General features: G+C 45.8%; 1 protein-coding gene across 2 annotated transcripts in view; it reads left to right on the top strand.

Annotated features, from left to right (window-relative positions):
• The window catches only part of agpat5 (1-acylglycerol-3-phosphate O-acyltransferase 5), a 114210-nt gene that overhangs the window by 9749 nt on the left and 90935 nt on the right, over positions 1-13526 (top strand). For both annotated transcript variants that reach the window (XM_033020681.1, XM_033020680.1), the window contains exon 2: positions 11111-11180. In XM_033020681.1, the coding sequence (XP_032876572.1) occupies positions 11111-11180 (70 nt within the window). The remainder of the gene's footprint in view (positions 1-11110; positions 11181-13526) is intronic.

Below are 13526 nucleotides of genomic sequence, written 5' to 3'. Positions count from 1 at the left end.
CCGAAACCCTTCTTCAGACTGATGGGGGGTGGGAGAAAGAAGGAAAAGGGGAGGAGGGGAGGAGCCCGAGGGCGGGCGGATGGGAGGGTGGGAGGAGACAGCTAGAGGGTTAAGGAAGGGGAGGAGACAGCAAGGGCTAGCAAAATTGGGAGAATTCAATGTTAATGCCATAAGGACGCAAGGTCCCCAGACGGAATATGAGGTGCTGTTCCTCCAATTTCCGCTGTTGCTCACTCTGGCAATGGAGGAGACCCAGGACAGAGAGGTCGGATTGGGAATGGGAGGGGGAGTTGAAGTGCTGAGCCACCGGGAGTTCAGGTAGGTTTTTGCGGACTGAGCGGAGGTGTTCGGCGAAACGATCGCCCAACCTACGCTTGGTCTCCCCGATGTAAATCAGCTGACATCTAGAGCAGCGGATGCAGTAGATGAGGTTGGAGGAGATACAGGTGAACCTTTGTCGCACCTGGAACGACTGCTTGGGTCCTTGAATGGAGTCGAGGGGGGAGGTGAAGGGACAGGTGTTGCATTTCTTGCGGTTGCAACGGAAAGTGCCCGGGGAGGGGGTGGTGCGGGAGGGAAGGGAATAATTGACGAGGGAGTTGCGGAGGGAGCGGTCTTTGCGGAAGGCAGACATGGGGGAGAGATGGGAAGATGTGGCGAGTGGTGGGGTCACGTTGGAGGTGGCGGAAATGGCGGAGGATTATGTGTTGTATTTGGCGGCTAGTGGGGTGAAAGGTGAGGACCAGAGGGACTCTGCCCTTGTTGCGAGTGCGGGGATGGGGAGAGAGAGCAGTGTTACGGGGTATGGATGAGACCCTGGTGTGAGCCTCATCTATGGTGGCGGAGGGGAATCCCCGTTCCCTGAAGAACGAGGACATTTCCGATGCCCTGGTGTGGAATGTGTCATCCTGGGAACAGATGCGGCGTAGGCGGAGGAATTGGGAGTAGGGGATGGAGTCTTTACAGGGGGCAGGGTGGGAAGACGTGTAGTCCAGATAGCCATGTGAGTCAGTGGGTTTGTAATGTATGTCGGTCAGGAGTCTGTCCCCTGCGATGGAGATGGTGAGGTCAAGGAATGGTAGGGAAGTGTCGGAAATCGTCCAGGTGTATTGGAGTGCCGGATGGAAGTTGGTGGTGAAGTGGATGAAGTCAGTCAGTTGTGTGTAGGTGCAGGAGGTGGCCCCAAAGCAGTCGTCAATGTAACGGAGGTAGAGGTCGGGGATGGGGCTCTGGTACGTCTCGAACAAGGATTGTTCAACGTACCCGACAAAGAGGCAGGCGTAGCTGGGGCCCATGCGTGTGCCCATAGCTACGCCTTGTGTTTGGAGGAAATGGGAGGAGTCAAATGTGAAGTTGTTGAGGGTGAGGACCAACTCCGCTAAGCGGAGGAGAGTGTCAGTGGCTGGGTATAGGTTGCTCCTCTGGTCGAGGAAGAACCGGAGGGCTCCGAGGCCATCCTGGTGGGGGGATGGAGGTGTAGAGTGACCGGACATCCATGGTGAAGATGAGGGGGTGAGGGCCCAGAGAGTGGAATGCGTGGAGGCGGCGGAGAGTGTCTGAGGTGTCTAGAACATAGGTGGGGAGGGATTTGACCAAGGGGGATAGGATGGAGTCAAGGTATGTGGAGATGAGTTCGGTGGGGCACGAACACGCAGAGACAATGGGTCTGCCGGGAGAACCGGGTTTGTGGATTTTGGGGAGAAGGTAAAAACGGGCCGTGCGGGGCTGGGGAACGATGAGGTTGGAAGCTTGGTCGGGCAGGGCGTGGGAATTGATGAAGTCGGTGATGGTGCTAGAAATGGTGGCCTGGTGCTCGTCAGTGGGGTCATGGTCCAAGGGTAAGTAAGAGGAGGTGTCCGAGAGTTGGCGCGTGGCGTCAGCTTTGTAGAGATCGACGCGCCAGACTACCACGGCACCTCCCTTGTCGGCTGGTTTGATGACCCAATCTGGGTTTTTGCGGAGTGATTCAATGGCAGTGCGTTCAGAGGGGGAAAGATTAGAGTGAGACAGGGGAGTGGAGAAGTAGAGGCGGTTGACGTCGCGGCGGCAGTTCTGGATAAAGAGTTTCAGAGCCGGGACTTTATGAGGGGGGTTCCACGAGGAGGGGGTGCGTTGGAGACGTGAAAAGGGGTCATCATTGGGGGGCGAGGACTCCTTCCCATGGAAGTGCGCTGTGAGGCGGAGACGACGGCAGAAGCGCTCTAAGTCATGGTGGGCGCGGAACTCATTGAGATGGGGACGGAGTGGGACAAAGGTAAGACCTCTGCTGAGGACAGACCGTTGGGTGGTGGAGAGGGGGAGGTCGGGGGGGATGGTGAACACCCGGCAGGGGTGGGAGTTGGGGCCAGAGGAAGGCAGGTGGGTAGACTGCGGACGGGGCGAAGTGTGGGGGAGGGGGGGGTTGTGGGTGTTGGAGGAGTGGTGGGTGGTCAGGGTGTGGGGGGAGAGAGGGCTGTAATGTGGGTGGGGAAGAGCGGGGGTGACATGGTGGGGGGGGGGGTGGGGGAGGGTCAGTGGAGCAGCCACTGAGGTTAGCAAGGCTGGGCAGGCGGGCGCTAGGACCCGGTGGAGTTAAGTCCAGGAGAGTGGGAGTAAGCAGCGTGGAGGCTGCAGGCCCAGTGCAGAGTCCAGGCTCCAGGTAAGGCGACGGCTGTGGGTTGCTGGAGGGGGGTGGAGTGGCGCGGGTCACCGGACCCGATGGTCGGAGTCCAGTGGCGCGGGTCAACGGACCCGATGGTCGGAGTCGAGTGGCGCGGGTCACCGGACCCGATGGTCGGAGTCCAGTGGTGGTTGAGTCGGGGTCCGCGGGCGATGCGTGGGTGGTCCCGGTGGGCGGAAGGTCGGCGGGTCGGCGGCGAGACGAATCGGGTGCGTTGCGGCGGCCATGTTGAGAGAGCCCCGGTTCGGCGGTGATGTCGGGTGGGTCGGGTCCGGCGGCGATGTCGGAGGAATCGGCAAGGGGGAGAAAGTCCGAGTTACCGTAGAAGCTGCGAGGCTGGGCGTCATCGGTAGGCAGGTGAGGGTCGGCGGCGGCATCGATGTGGAGGTCGGTGAAGGCGGCGTCCCGGTTGATTGGTAGGTAGGTGGACAAAGGGTAGAGATGAAAAGGAGACAAAAGGGTGTCAGATCAGGGCGAATAGGGGTGAAATGTTAAGTTGGGGGGGGGGGAAGGAAGGGCATCTGAGATGGTATGGCTTGTTCACAACAATTCCCTCAAACTTGTACAGGTGTTCTATAGAACTTTTGACAGGATGTATCCCAGCCTGTTATGTTAACTGCCCTGCTCTTGACCTCATGAATTTGCAGTGTCATGAACACAGGCCATTCCATCACAGGCTTGTTACTACCTTCTTTCCAATCCTTCTTCAGAGTGTGTTGCCTCAAGAGGATGGTCAAGGATGTCTACCACCCTGGCTATTTACTTTTCTCTCTCCTATCTTCCAGGATAAAATACAAGGGCTTAACAGCCCAGACATGGAGACTTATGAGCAGCTTCTTCTCCATTGCTGTCACATTTCTGAACCTATCACTTTAGTTTAAAGTTACAGCGGGGAAACGGGCCCTTCGGCCCACAGAGTCCGCGCCGACCAACAATCATGCTGTGCAATAGTCAATCATACAAACTAACCCACCGAGTTCGCATCGACCAAACCCGTACACTAGTTCTGTCCTGCACACTAGGGACAATTTACAAGGGGAGAAAACCCACGTGGTCACAGGGAGAAAGTGCAAACTCAGTACGGACAGCACCTGTAGTCAGGATGGAACCCAGATCTCTGGCGCTGTAAGGCAGCAACTCTCACACTGTGCCACCCACCTTCTTTCACAATGCCATCACAGAGGTACTGCCATGTACTCTTTCTTACCTCACTGGGTATTCTGTTATTGTCCTTCAATATTTTTGTGCCCAGGAACTTGAAGCTATTGAGTCTCTCTCCACCTCCGCCCCGACAATGAAGAGAGATTCACGTTCACAAGTTATACGAGTAGAATTAGGCCATTTGGCCCGTCGAGTCTACTTTGCAATTCAATCATGGCTGATCTCTGCCTCCAAATCCCATTTTCCTGCCTTCTCCCCATTCATGGATCCTCAGCTTTCCCTTCCTGAAGTCAAACAATCTTCTCCTAGTCTTGCTTCTTTTGAGAGCAAGATTGTTGTTCAGGCAATATACAATCACGATCGATCTCCCTCCCTATTCTATTTATCATCACTGCATGTGTACTGTTTGCGCTGAGTTTCATGTGAACAAGGAATACTAATCTGAATCTAATGGCATAAATCTGATGTGTTCCAGATCAGGTTCCTGCCAGTCACCACATTCAGTAAATTGCACGAGACAGCTTATCACAGGAAAGAGGTGAGAAATAGCGAGAAGAGTGTAGAGAAAAAGCAAGGTCAGCTTGTCATTGAAGGAAGCAGCCTCGATTATTGTGTCACTAACATTGAACGTTGAATGTATGCCCATTGTACAAGAATATCCTAATGTAACAGCTTGTAACGGTAGATGTGAAACTGCTCTGAAACTGAGCCTAAAAACACAACCAGTTTGCTTTGAATTTCATTACGATTCTCCAAGTTTGGATCCTAAAGCGCTGTGGATTGTTCATAGATTTAATATACAGTGCATTTTAAAAAGTATTCAGACCGTCACTTTTTCCACATTTTGTTACGTTATAGCCTTATTCTAAAATGGATTAAATTCATTTTGTGAATCATTAATCTACACACAATACCCAATAATAAAAGTGAAAACAGGTGTTTAGAAATTTTTGCGAAGTAATTAAAAAGAAATAACTGAAATATCACATTTACATAAGTATTCAGACCCTTTACTCTGTACTCTGTTGAGGCACCTTTGGCAGCGATTACAACCTCAAGTCTTCTTGGGTATGATGCCACAAGTTTGGCACACCTGTATTTGGGTAATTTCTCCCATTCTGCTCTGCAGGTCCTCTCAAGCACTGTCAGGTTGGATGGGGAGCATCGATGCACAGCTATTTTCAGGTCCCTCCAGAGATGTTCGATCTGATTCAAGTCCAGGCTCTTGCTGGGCCACTCGAGGACATTCACAGGCTTGTCACGAAGTCACTCCTGCGTTGTCTTGGCTGTGTGCTTAGGGTCGTTGTCCTGAAGGAAGATGAACCTCCACCCCAGTCTGACGTCCAGAACGCGCTGGAACAGGTTTTCATCAAGGATCTCTCTGTACTTTGCTCTGTTCATCTTTCCCTCGATCCTGACCAGTCTCCCAGTTCCTGCCACTGATAAAACATCCCCACAGCATGATGCTGCCACCACCATGCTTCACCGTAGGTATGGCATTGGCCAGGTGATGAGCGGTGCGTAGTTTCCTCCAAACGTGATGCTTGGCATTCAGGCTAAAGAATTTAATCTTGGTTTCATCAGACCAGAGAATTTTGTTTCTCATACCTTTTGGCAAACTCCAAGCGGGCTGCCATGTGCCTTTTACTGAGGAATGACTTCTGTCGAGCCACTGTACTCTAAGGCTTGATTGGTGGAGTGCTGCAGATATAGTTGTCCTTCTGGAATGTATTATTTATGTTTATTTGAGTTAATTTGCCAAAATTGTTAGACATTTATTTTTGGAGAAAGAAAATTATCTACAAGGTAAGCATTTTGTAAGCTTAAAAGCATTCTATGTAGTTCATTGTTTCAATATAGTCGATATCATTGGTTTGAATTAGTGAGTCTTCTGCAGAAATACAGCAGCCTGCTTTCTGAGAACAGGTGGATAGATAGCTAGCATTGGATAAATCGAGAGGGTAGCCAGAGGCATTTGGAAAGACAGGGGAGTGAGGGTGGTCAGAGGCGGTTGGATATTTTACTTAAGCACAAAAAGCTAGAGTAACTCTGCGGGTTAACCAGCATCTCCAAAGTAAAGGTACAGGGTGACCTTTTGGGTCAAGACCCTTCTTCAGACACTTTCACTTGTTGCTGTCGAGGTCTCATGTTGAAGCATCTAAAGCTCACCGTGTATTACCATTTAGATGGTGTTTTTAGTCCTTGTAAAACTTAATACAAATTAAGAGAGGAGATGTGAGAGACTGAACATCAACAAATATGAAGAAATAAGGAACTGTAGGTGCTGGTTTACAACATCAAAAATCCGCAGGGGGACAGCATCTGTGGAGAATATGCAGAGGTGACATTTCAGATTAGGACCCTTCTTCAGACTGATTTCAGTCTTCAGAAGGGACCCGACCAATATGTCACCTATCCATGTTCTCCAGATATGCTTCCTGATCCGCTGTGTTGCTCCAGCGCTTTCTATCAACAAGTCCGAAGCAGAAAGGCTAGAAATGAACTTCAGTTTGTTGAAAAGAAAACTACTGAATGAAACAAAGTAGAATTGGAGAGATTATTTTAAAAAGTACACAGAATAACCAAATCGATGGTGATGGAAAATATGCTCTCGGGAATAATAGCATGGTCACAATGATGTCTGATTTGTTTTACATCTGACAATGTAACTTGCTGCAAGTTGGCCTTCATGCCAATGCAGAATGTAGGAGCTCAGACCAAAACAATGCACATTATGTGAGAAGGTCTGTGTGTCCTGTGGTCTGATTTCATGAGTGCTGTCTGGACAAAGGTGTATCAAAAGTCATCACCCACGCCATATGCTGAACGTGGGCGCTCATGTGGATTCCTCGTCCCATCTAGTGCGATGAGACATCAAATGATTTATAATGTCCAGAGTGTCAATATGGAGGCAATACCTGGGATTTACATTGGGATATACAGTTGTATATTTTAGTTGACCTCCAGTTTCTTCTTCAGAGAGCCATCTTGTCACGAAGATTATCTCCTATGTATTTTTGGTCTTCCTTGACAACTTACTGATTTGTCTGGTGCTTTGATTTATCAAAGCAAAGTTCTGACTGACTTTTCAAGTACCTGTGACTTCTAAGTTGTATTCCATGATGAAATCCTTCACTTCAGCAGAGTTGCCGTTGACTTCTATTTGTTGGAAGTGGAATCTACATTCATCCTGTATTATATAAATATTATACTATGCCACTAGCTCTGGCCTTTCCCTTTAATAATCTGACAGAAATGACATGTCTTTGAGTCTTTTCTTAAATAGTGTCCCTTGTATAAGGATATTATTCTAAATTTTACTTCAGTTCTAGCAAATGTTGACCTTTTGAAGTAAGTTAAAACTAGGAAAATAGACTGTTTTAGAAATATAAGAAACTGTATAGTGTGGATAAGGTATTTCATAGTTTAAAATTATTATTTTTTTAAATATTTTGTTTGACATTAGCATTACATTGCTACATCTGGCTGTTGGCATGCATATGACAAATCTGATACGATTTTAGATTATTGGATGATGTGGGCACATACAGCATAGTTTGCATGTCACATGTCTTCCTAAGCTGACATCCTGTTTGTGCACAAAAAATGTTTTTATTCTCAAAAAATTATTAGAGCCAATTACCGCTCTCGTGCAGTACATACCAGTAACAACTTCCTGAGGATGTTTAAATAAAGCGCAAAATGACTGTCGAGCTCAAAGAAACCAAAATCGTGTTAAATTTCAAGTTTCATTCAAGAAAAGTAACCGGATGGTTGGTGCATCCGTGTCCTGGCCTCTGTAGCTTTCTCCTCCCATGTCATTAGAACTTAATTGGAGACAAGGAGTTGCATATGCTGGTTTACAAAAAAAGACACTGTTGGAGTAACACAGCAGGTCTGGCAGCATCTTCAGACTGAAGAAGGGTTTCAACCTGAAATGTCACCAGAGATGCTGCCTGGCCCGCTGAGTTACTCCAGCACGTTGTGCCCTAATCAGAATTGAATTGTTATTAATTGAGTGTACAGTGTACCATGTTATAATGCTTATGATTTTCTGGTTAGAGGATGGAGTACAACTCAAGGGCCTGTCCCACTTTCACGATCTAATTCACAACCTTTTTTACTCATGGACATTTTTCATCAGGCTAGAAAAACGCCCTGACCTATTTGATGCCATGAGTACCTAAGACTAGCATCACGACCTTCCTATGACCTCGTGACGACCATGCTGTGAGTATGATTCAAGGGCAAACTCGGCAGAGGTTGTGAATTAGGTCGTGAAAGTGGGACAGGCCCATAAATATTTTTTGACATCGCTGGTTTGGTAGTTTGGAATTACCAGGCCATAATGGTTCACTTAATAGTTCACTTAACTCCCCATTATTGGTAATAAGCTGGTTGTGCCAAATGTGCCCCTCCAAATACTCCTGAGACAAACGCATAACTTTGAGCTGCTGTCGAACGAAAAGCATTAACAAGCCATTTTGCCTTGAGGCAGAGTGCTATTCACAAAGATAATGACTACATCTCTCCCTTGAGTCTGCTTGTTTTTGCTTTCCAATTGCCAGATTCTTTCACGTTTCATAATGTCCAAAATGTGTTGTTCTGATCTTGGAAAGTACCCATCAGCGGAGAATCGAGTCATTTGGAATTGAGAATTCCCAACTTGGAGTAAAGTCTTTACCTCATCAGTCAAAATGGCCAAATGCTTTATCCTGGGATTGAGCTCCCTGTTTGAAGCATAGGCATACTCAAACAACACCTTGTTCGCTCAAGTAGTCACCGGAAAGTCCTAGTCATAGTCTAGCTTGAAGAGCTTTATTAAAGGGAAAGGAAGGTTTCAATATTCTTGCCTTGCATAAGGCCTCTGTGCACAAAAGAAGGGAGCGGCACAGTGGCGCTGCAGTAGAGTTATTGCCTTACAGCGCCAGAGACCAGAGTTCAATCCTGACTACGGGTGCAGTCTGTATAGAGTTTGTATGTTATCCCCATGGCTGCGTGAGTTTTCTCCTGGTGCTCTGGTTTCCTCCCACGCTTCATTGGCGTACAGATTTGTCGGTTAATTGCCTTTGGTAAAATTGTAAATTGTCCTTAGTCTGCAGGATAGTGTTAGTATACGGGGTTATACCTGGTCGGCGTGGTGTTGGGCCAAAGGGCCTGTTTCCATGCTGTATTTCCAGCCTAAAAAGAAGTCTTTCCTCTGCACACTACTTTCCCTTCAAAGAGTAGAAGTAGCAAAGAAAGAAGGTTGGAAAGAGGATCGTAGAGGATCAGGAGAGGATTGTCACAGATTGAAGGATTGCAGCTGGACAGATGATATAGGTTGGACAAGTCATTGGATAAATTATATGGTTGGTGAGGCTCATCAGGAGGCAGTGATAGCAGGTTGTGTTTGAACAATTGTTTTTGTGGTGGGAATGGCAGTGAGTATAGGATCTCGATGAGGCCATTTAGTTATGGAAAGCCGTAGTGTATATTTGAAAATGTGCATTTGTTTTTTGGAACTAATTCTGACCGTCCTAGAATGAACAACATTGGGATGCCTGTTCGTGCTGTTGGAAAATGGATTTGATTGGCAGTCAAGTGCTTTGGAACGGCGTGTGTGCGTGGGGAGCGACAAAATGCCATGTTCTTTAGGTTGTTGTTGCTTTAGGCAGGCCAATATGTTACTGTCAGTAAACAGAATTGCACGTGCCTCATTTTGTTCATGAGGGCATTAAGCATAATCCTGCTTTTGGGAACATTGCAGTCAGATAAGTGTTTAGTCTTAAAGCTCTGGAAGCATTGTAAAATCACAGTTCTTAACACATCATCCAACTGCAAAATGCTGCCATCACACTCAATTGTGTTGAACATTTTTGGAAATTAATTAAAATTCAAAGGCGTGTGACACAACTGCAAAACTTGATTGACATTTCATGGATAATGTCCCTAAACTTATTTAAAAGCTGCCTTTGAACTTGCTTGTGGCGGGAGTGTGTAGAATTATGTTGCAAGGCTTTGATAAATAATGAAAGAATGCTGGAAGTACTCAGCAGGTTAGGCAACATCGGCAAAGAAACCAAGCAATGTTTTGGGTTAATGTAGATGTAAGGAACTGCAAATGCGGGTTTACAAACAAAAACAAAAGTGCTGGAGTAACTCAGAGGGTCAGGCAGTGCCTTTGGAAGACATGGATAGGTGACATCTATCTGAACTGTCCCGAAACATCACCTATTCCTTATCTCCAGAGATGCTGTCTGACCCGCTGAGTTACACCAGCATTTTGTATCTATTTTAGGATAGGTGACGTTGTAGGTTGGGACCTTCTTCATACTAATTGCAGTGGGCAGAGCAAGCTGGAAAAGGGATGGTAGGAGTGAACCAAGAAGTTGTGGAGTATGTGGTCTTCACAGTGTGGAAAGGGGTGGGTTGGCAAGATGTGACTGGTGATGGGATCGCATTGATGGTGGTGGAATTGTCGGAGAATTATGTATTGGATGCGGATGCTGGTGCGTGAATGGTAAGGACCAGTGGAACTCTATCCTTGTTCTGTTTGGGAAGAGGGGAGATCGAGTGTAGAATTGCAGGAAACAGGAGACGTATTTCCATACGTACTCCATACATTATAGGAGCAGAATTAGGCCATTCGGCCCATCAACTTTACTCTGCCATTCAATCATGGCTGATCTATCTCTCCCTTTCAACCCCATTCTCTTGCCTTCTCCCCATGACACCTGACACCTGTCGTAATTGAGAATCTATCTAGCTCTGCTGTAAAAATATCCATTGACTTGGCCTCCACAGCCTTCTGTGGCAATGAATTCCACAGATTCACCACCCTCTGACTAAAGAAATTCCTCCTCTTCTCCTTAGAGGAACATCCTTTTATTGTGAGGCTATGACCTCTGGTCCTAGACTCTCCCACTAGTGGAAACATCATTACGACATCCACTGTAATGCAAAGGGGAAAGCAATGGGACAAATTTTTTTTAAACAATCTGACAATGGACCTAAATTGTATGATAGAGAAATACATTTTCTCGTGTGCCATGCTTGTATGATATTTAAGTTGCATCATAAATTTGCAGAGTTGGATTATTTAACATAGATATTGGTAATGCCACGACTTCTCAATGCAAGGTAGTAATTCCATGCAAATGGTGGACTGATTGTATAATGAATATTATCTCATTTAATGACCTTTGGACAATTTTTAAATGCTGAATACATTGGAATTTACTGGGATGTCAAATTGTATTTCTTCCGCCAATGAATATTAATGCTTTCCACATCTTATCTTTTTTGCAGGTGGTTATATATGGAACCCTGCCAAGCAAAAAGGAGAATGTGATTTATTTGTCTAACCATCAATGCACAGGTGTGTGAATTTGCCAATTGTTAAGACTTTAAAATGTGTGTTCTGATTCTTAAATTATATTTATTCTCGACTATGTAGAATACTCTTTCAGGCTTCAGCATAATTTACCACGTTAAATGTTCTTTTATTCTTCCCTTATTTTGCAGTATGCCTAGTTTTTGATCGGTAGTATGTTAGTAAGTATTTAAATTATTTAAAGTTCTTTGGCCGTCTGGGATAACCAAAGTCTTCTGTTGCGGGAAACAATACAGTTTAGTTTAGAGATACAGGCCCTTCGGCCCACCGAGTCTACGCCAACCAGCGATCCCCATACACTATATTCCACACACGGTCAGGACAAGAATGGTCTCGACCCAAGACATTACTTATTCATTTTCTCCAGAGATGCTGTCTGACCCGCTGAGTACTCCAGATTTTGTGTCTATCCAGGGACAATTTACAAACCCATATGGGTTTGGAATGTGGGAGGAAACGGGTGATCCCAGAGCAAATTCACGCTGATCATGGGGAAAACGTGCAAACTGTACAGACAAAGCACCTGTAGTCAGGATTGAACCCAGGTCTCTGTAAGGCAGCAACTCTACTGCTGCGCCACCGTGCTGACCCGTACTCTTTACGGCTTTAGCATAATTTACCATGTTAAATGTTCTTTTATAGTTCACTCTTCTTATTTTGCATTGTACCTAGTTTTTGATTCGTATCATGTCAGTAAGTATTTAAATAATTTAAAGTTCTTTGAATGTCGAGGAGATCCAAGTCAAGTCAAGAGAGTTTATTGTCATGTGTCCCAGATAGGACAATGAAATTCTCGCTTGCAAAAATTCCAAAGCCTTCTGGTGAAGGGAACAAAGCAGTTGTACAGTGTGTGCCTGAAATTGTAGCATATCCTTTGTTTTGAACATGGAGAGCAGAGGAAAATTGTGTTAAAGCTAAGAAAGATGCTCAAATTGGTAAGAAATGGCTTTTAGGACACAGAGGCAAGTAGTTTTGATTCAATTTTGGGAGCCTATGATGAAAGACACAGCTGTCAATCAGTGAAGTGAATAAAATGAGCAGTGTTCAAGAGGCCAAAAATGAAAAGAAAAATAGAAATGTCAGCAATTGCACGGCCAAAGTGAAGCTCATGAGGCCTTGGAGGCAATCGGAAATAGATTTCAGGGTTTCAAAATTAGGGTATTGGTTTATTTCATTAGGCCTGGATGATGGATGAAAGGGAAGGTGTGTGTTCAGGAATAGTTGGAAGAGTTTATAAAAAGGAGTAAGTATAAATGTAGGATAGAAGAAGGGAAGTCACCCAGGAAATGGTGCAGTGGTCAAATGTATGAAAGGTGAGGGTTTTAATATGAAGTGAACTGCAACTGCAGTGGAATTGGGAAATGTGAACGAGGTTAAGCGATGGTGATGGAACAAGAAGCGCAACTGATGGCAGGTAAGACTGGTTTGGCTTCGAACAGCTATTAGGGAGATGGTGAAGACGGAGGTTTGTGACCTGTGTCCCTGATATTTTGTTAAAGGAAGTATCTGCCTACGTGGTATTGGTCTTGAGATAGCGTAATTATAAGAAAAGCGGTAATGTTGAGCTCTATATTGCTGTTTCTGGGGGGGGGGGGGGGGACATTTTTGGATATATGGTATATCGAAGACCACTAGAAAGTGATGAGCAAAACCCATCTCAATAGACTTGACCTGTTTGCTACTTCCACTGTTTTTTAAACATATTTACATTGTGATGGAATTCTTTGTAAAATTCAATATTTATTTTTAGTGAATATCATTAACTTTTAAATAATGGATACTGAACAGTCTATTTACAGTAAATGGAAATTAAGCAAAGCACCCAGAGTAGGTTTTTATATAAAGGGAACAAAACCATTTAACGATTGTATGAAACTAGGTGCAGGAGCGATGAGCTGGCACTGCTGACAAGCCAGATCATGGATCTTCATTGTACTCCCAACTTATGGGGACTTGAGTGCCTGAGCAAAAAAGAGATTGGGCAGGCTGGGACTTTATTCCTTGGAACGCTTGAGGATGAGGGGTGCTCTTGTAGAGGAGAATAGATAAGAGTAGATGTACAAAGTATTTTACCCAGAACAAGGGAATCAAGAACCAGAGGACAAAGGTTTGTGAGAGGGGAAGGTTTAATATGAACTTTTTCACACAGATGGTGGTGGGTAAATGGAACAAGCTGCCAGAGGAGGAGTTTGAGGCAGGGACTATAACAACATATAAAAGACATTTGGACACGTACATATAGAGGAAAGGTTTAGAGGAATCGAGGCCAAATGCAAGCAGGTGGGACTGGTGTGGATGGGGCATGTTGGTTGACATGCGCAGGTTGGGCTG

Source organism: Amblyraja radiata, chromosome 5, assembly GCF_010909765.2.
Source record: "Amblyraja radiata isolate CabotCenter1 chromosome 5, sAmbRad1.1.pri, whole genome shotgun sequence".
Lineage (NCBI taxonomy): Eukaryota > Metazoa > Chordata > Chondrichthyes > Rajiformes > Rajidae > Amblyraja > Amblyraja radiata.
The sequence above is the reverse complement of the archived record's forward strand: the minus strand, read 5'-3'. Positions and strand labels throughout refer to the sequence as shown.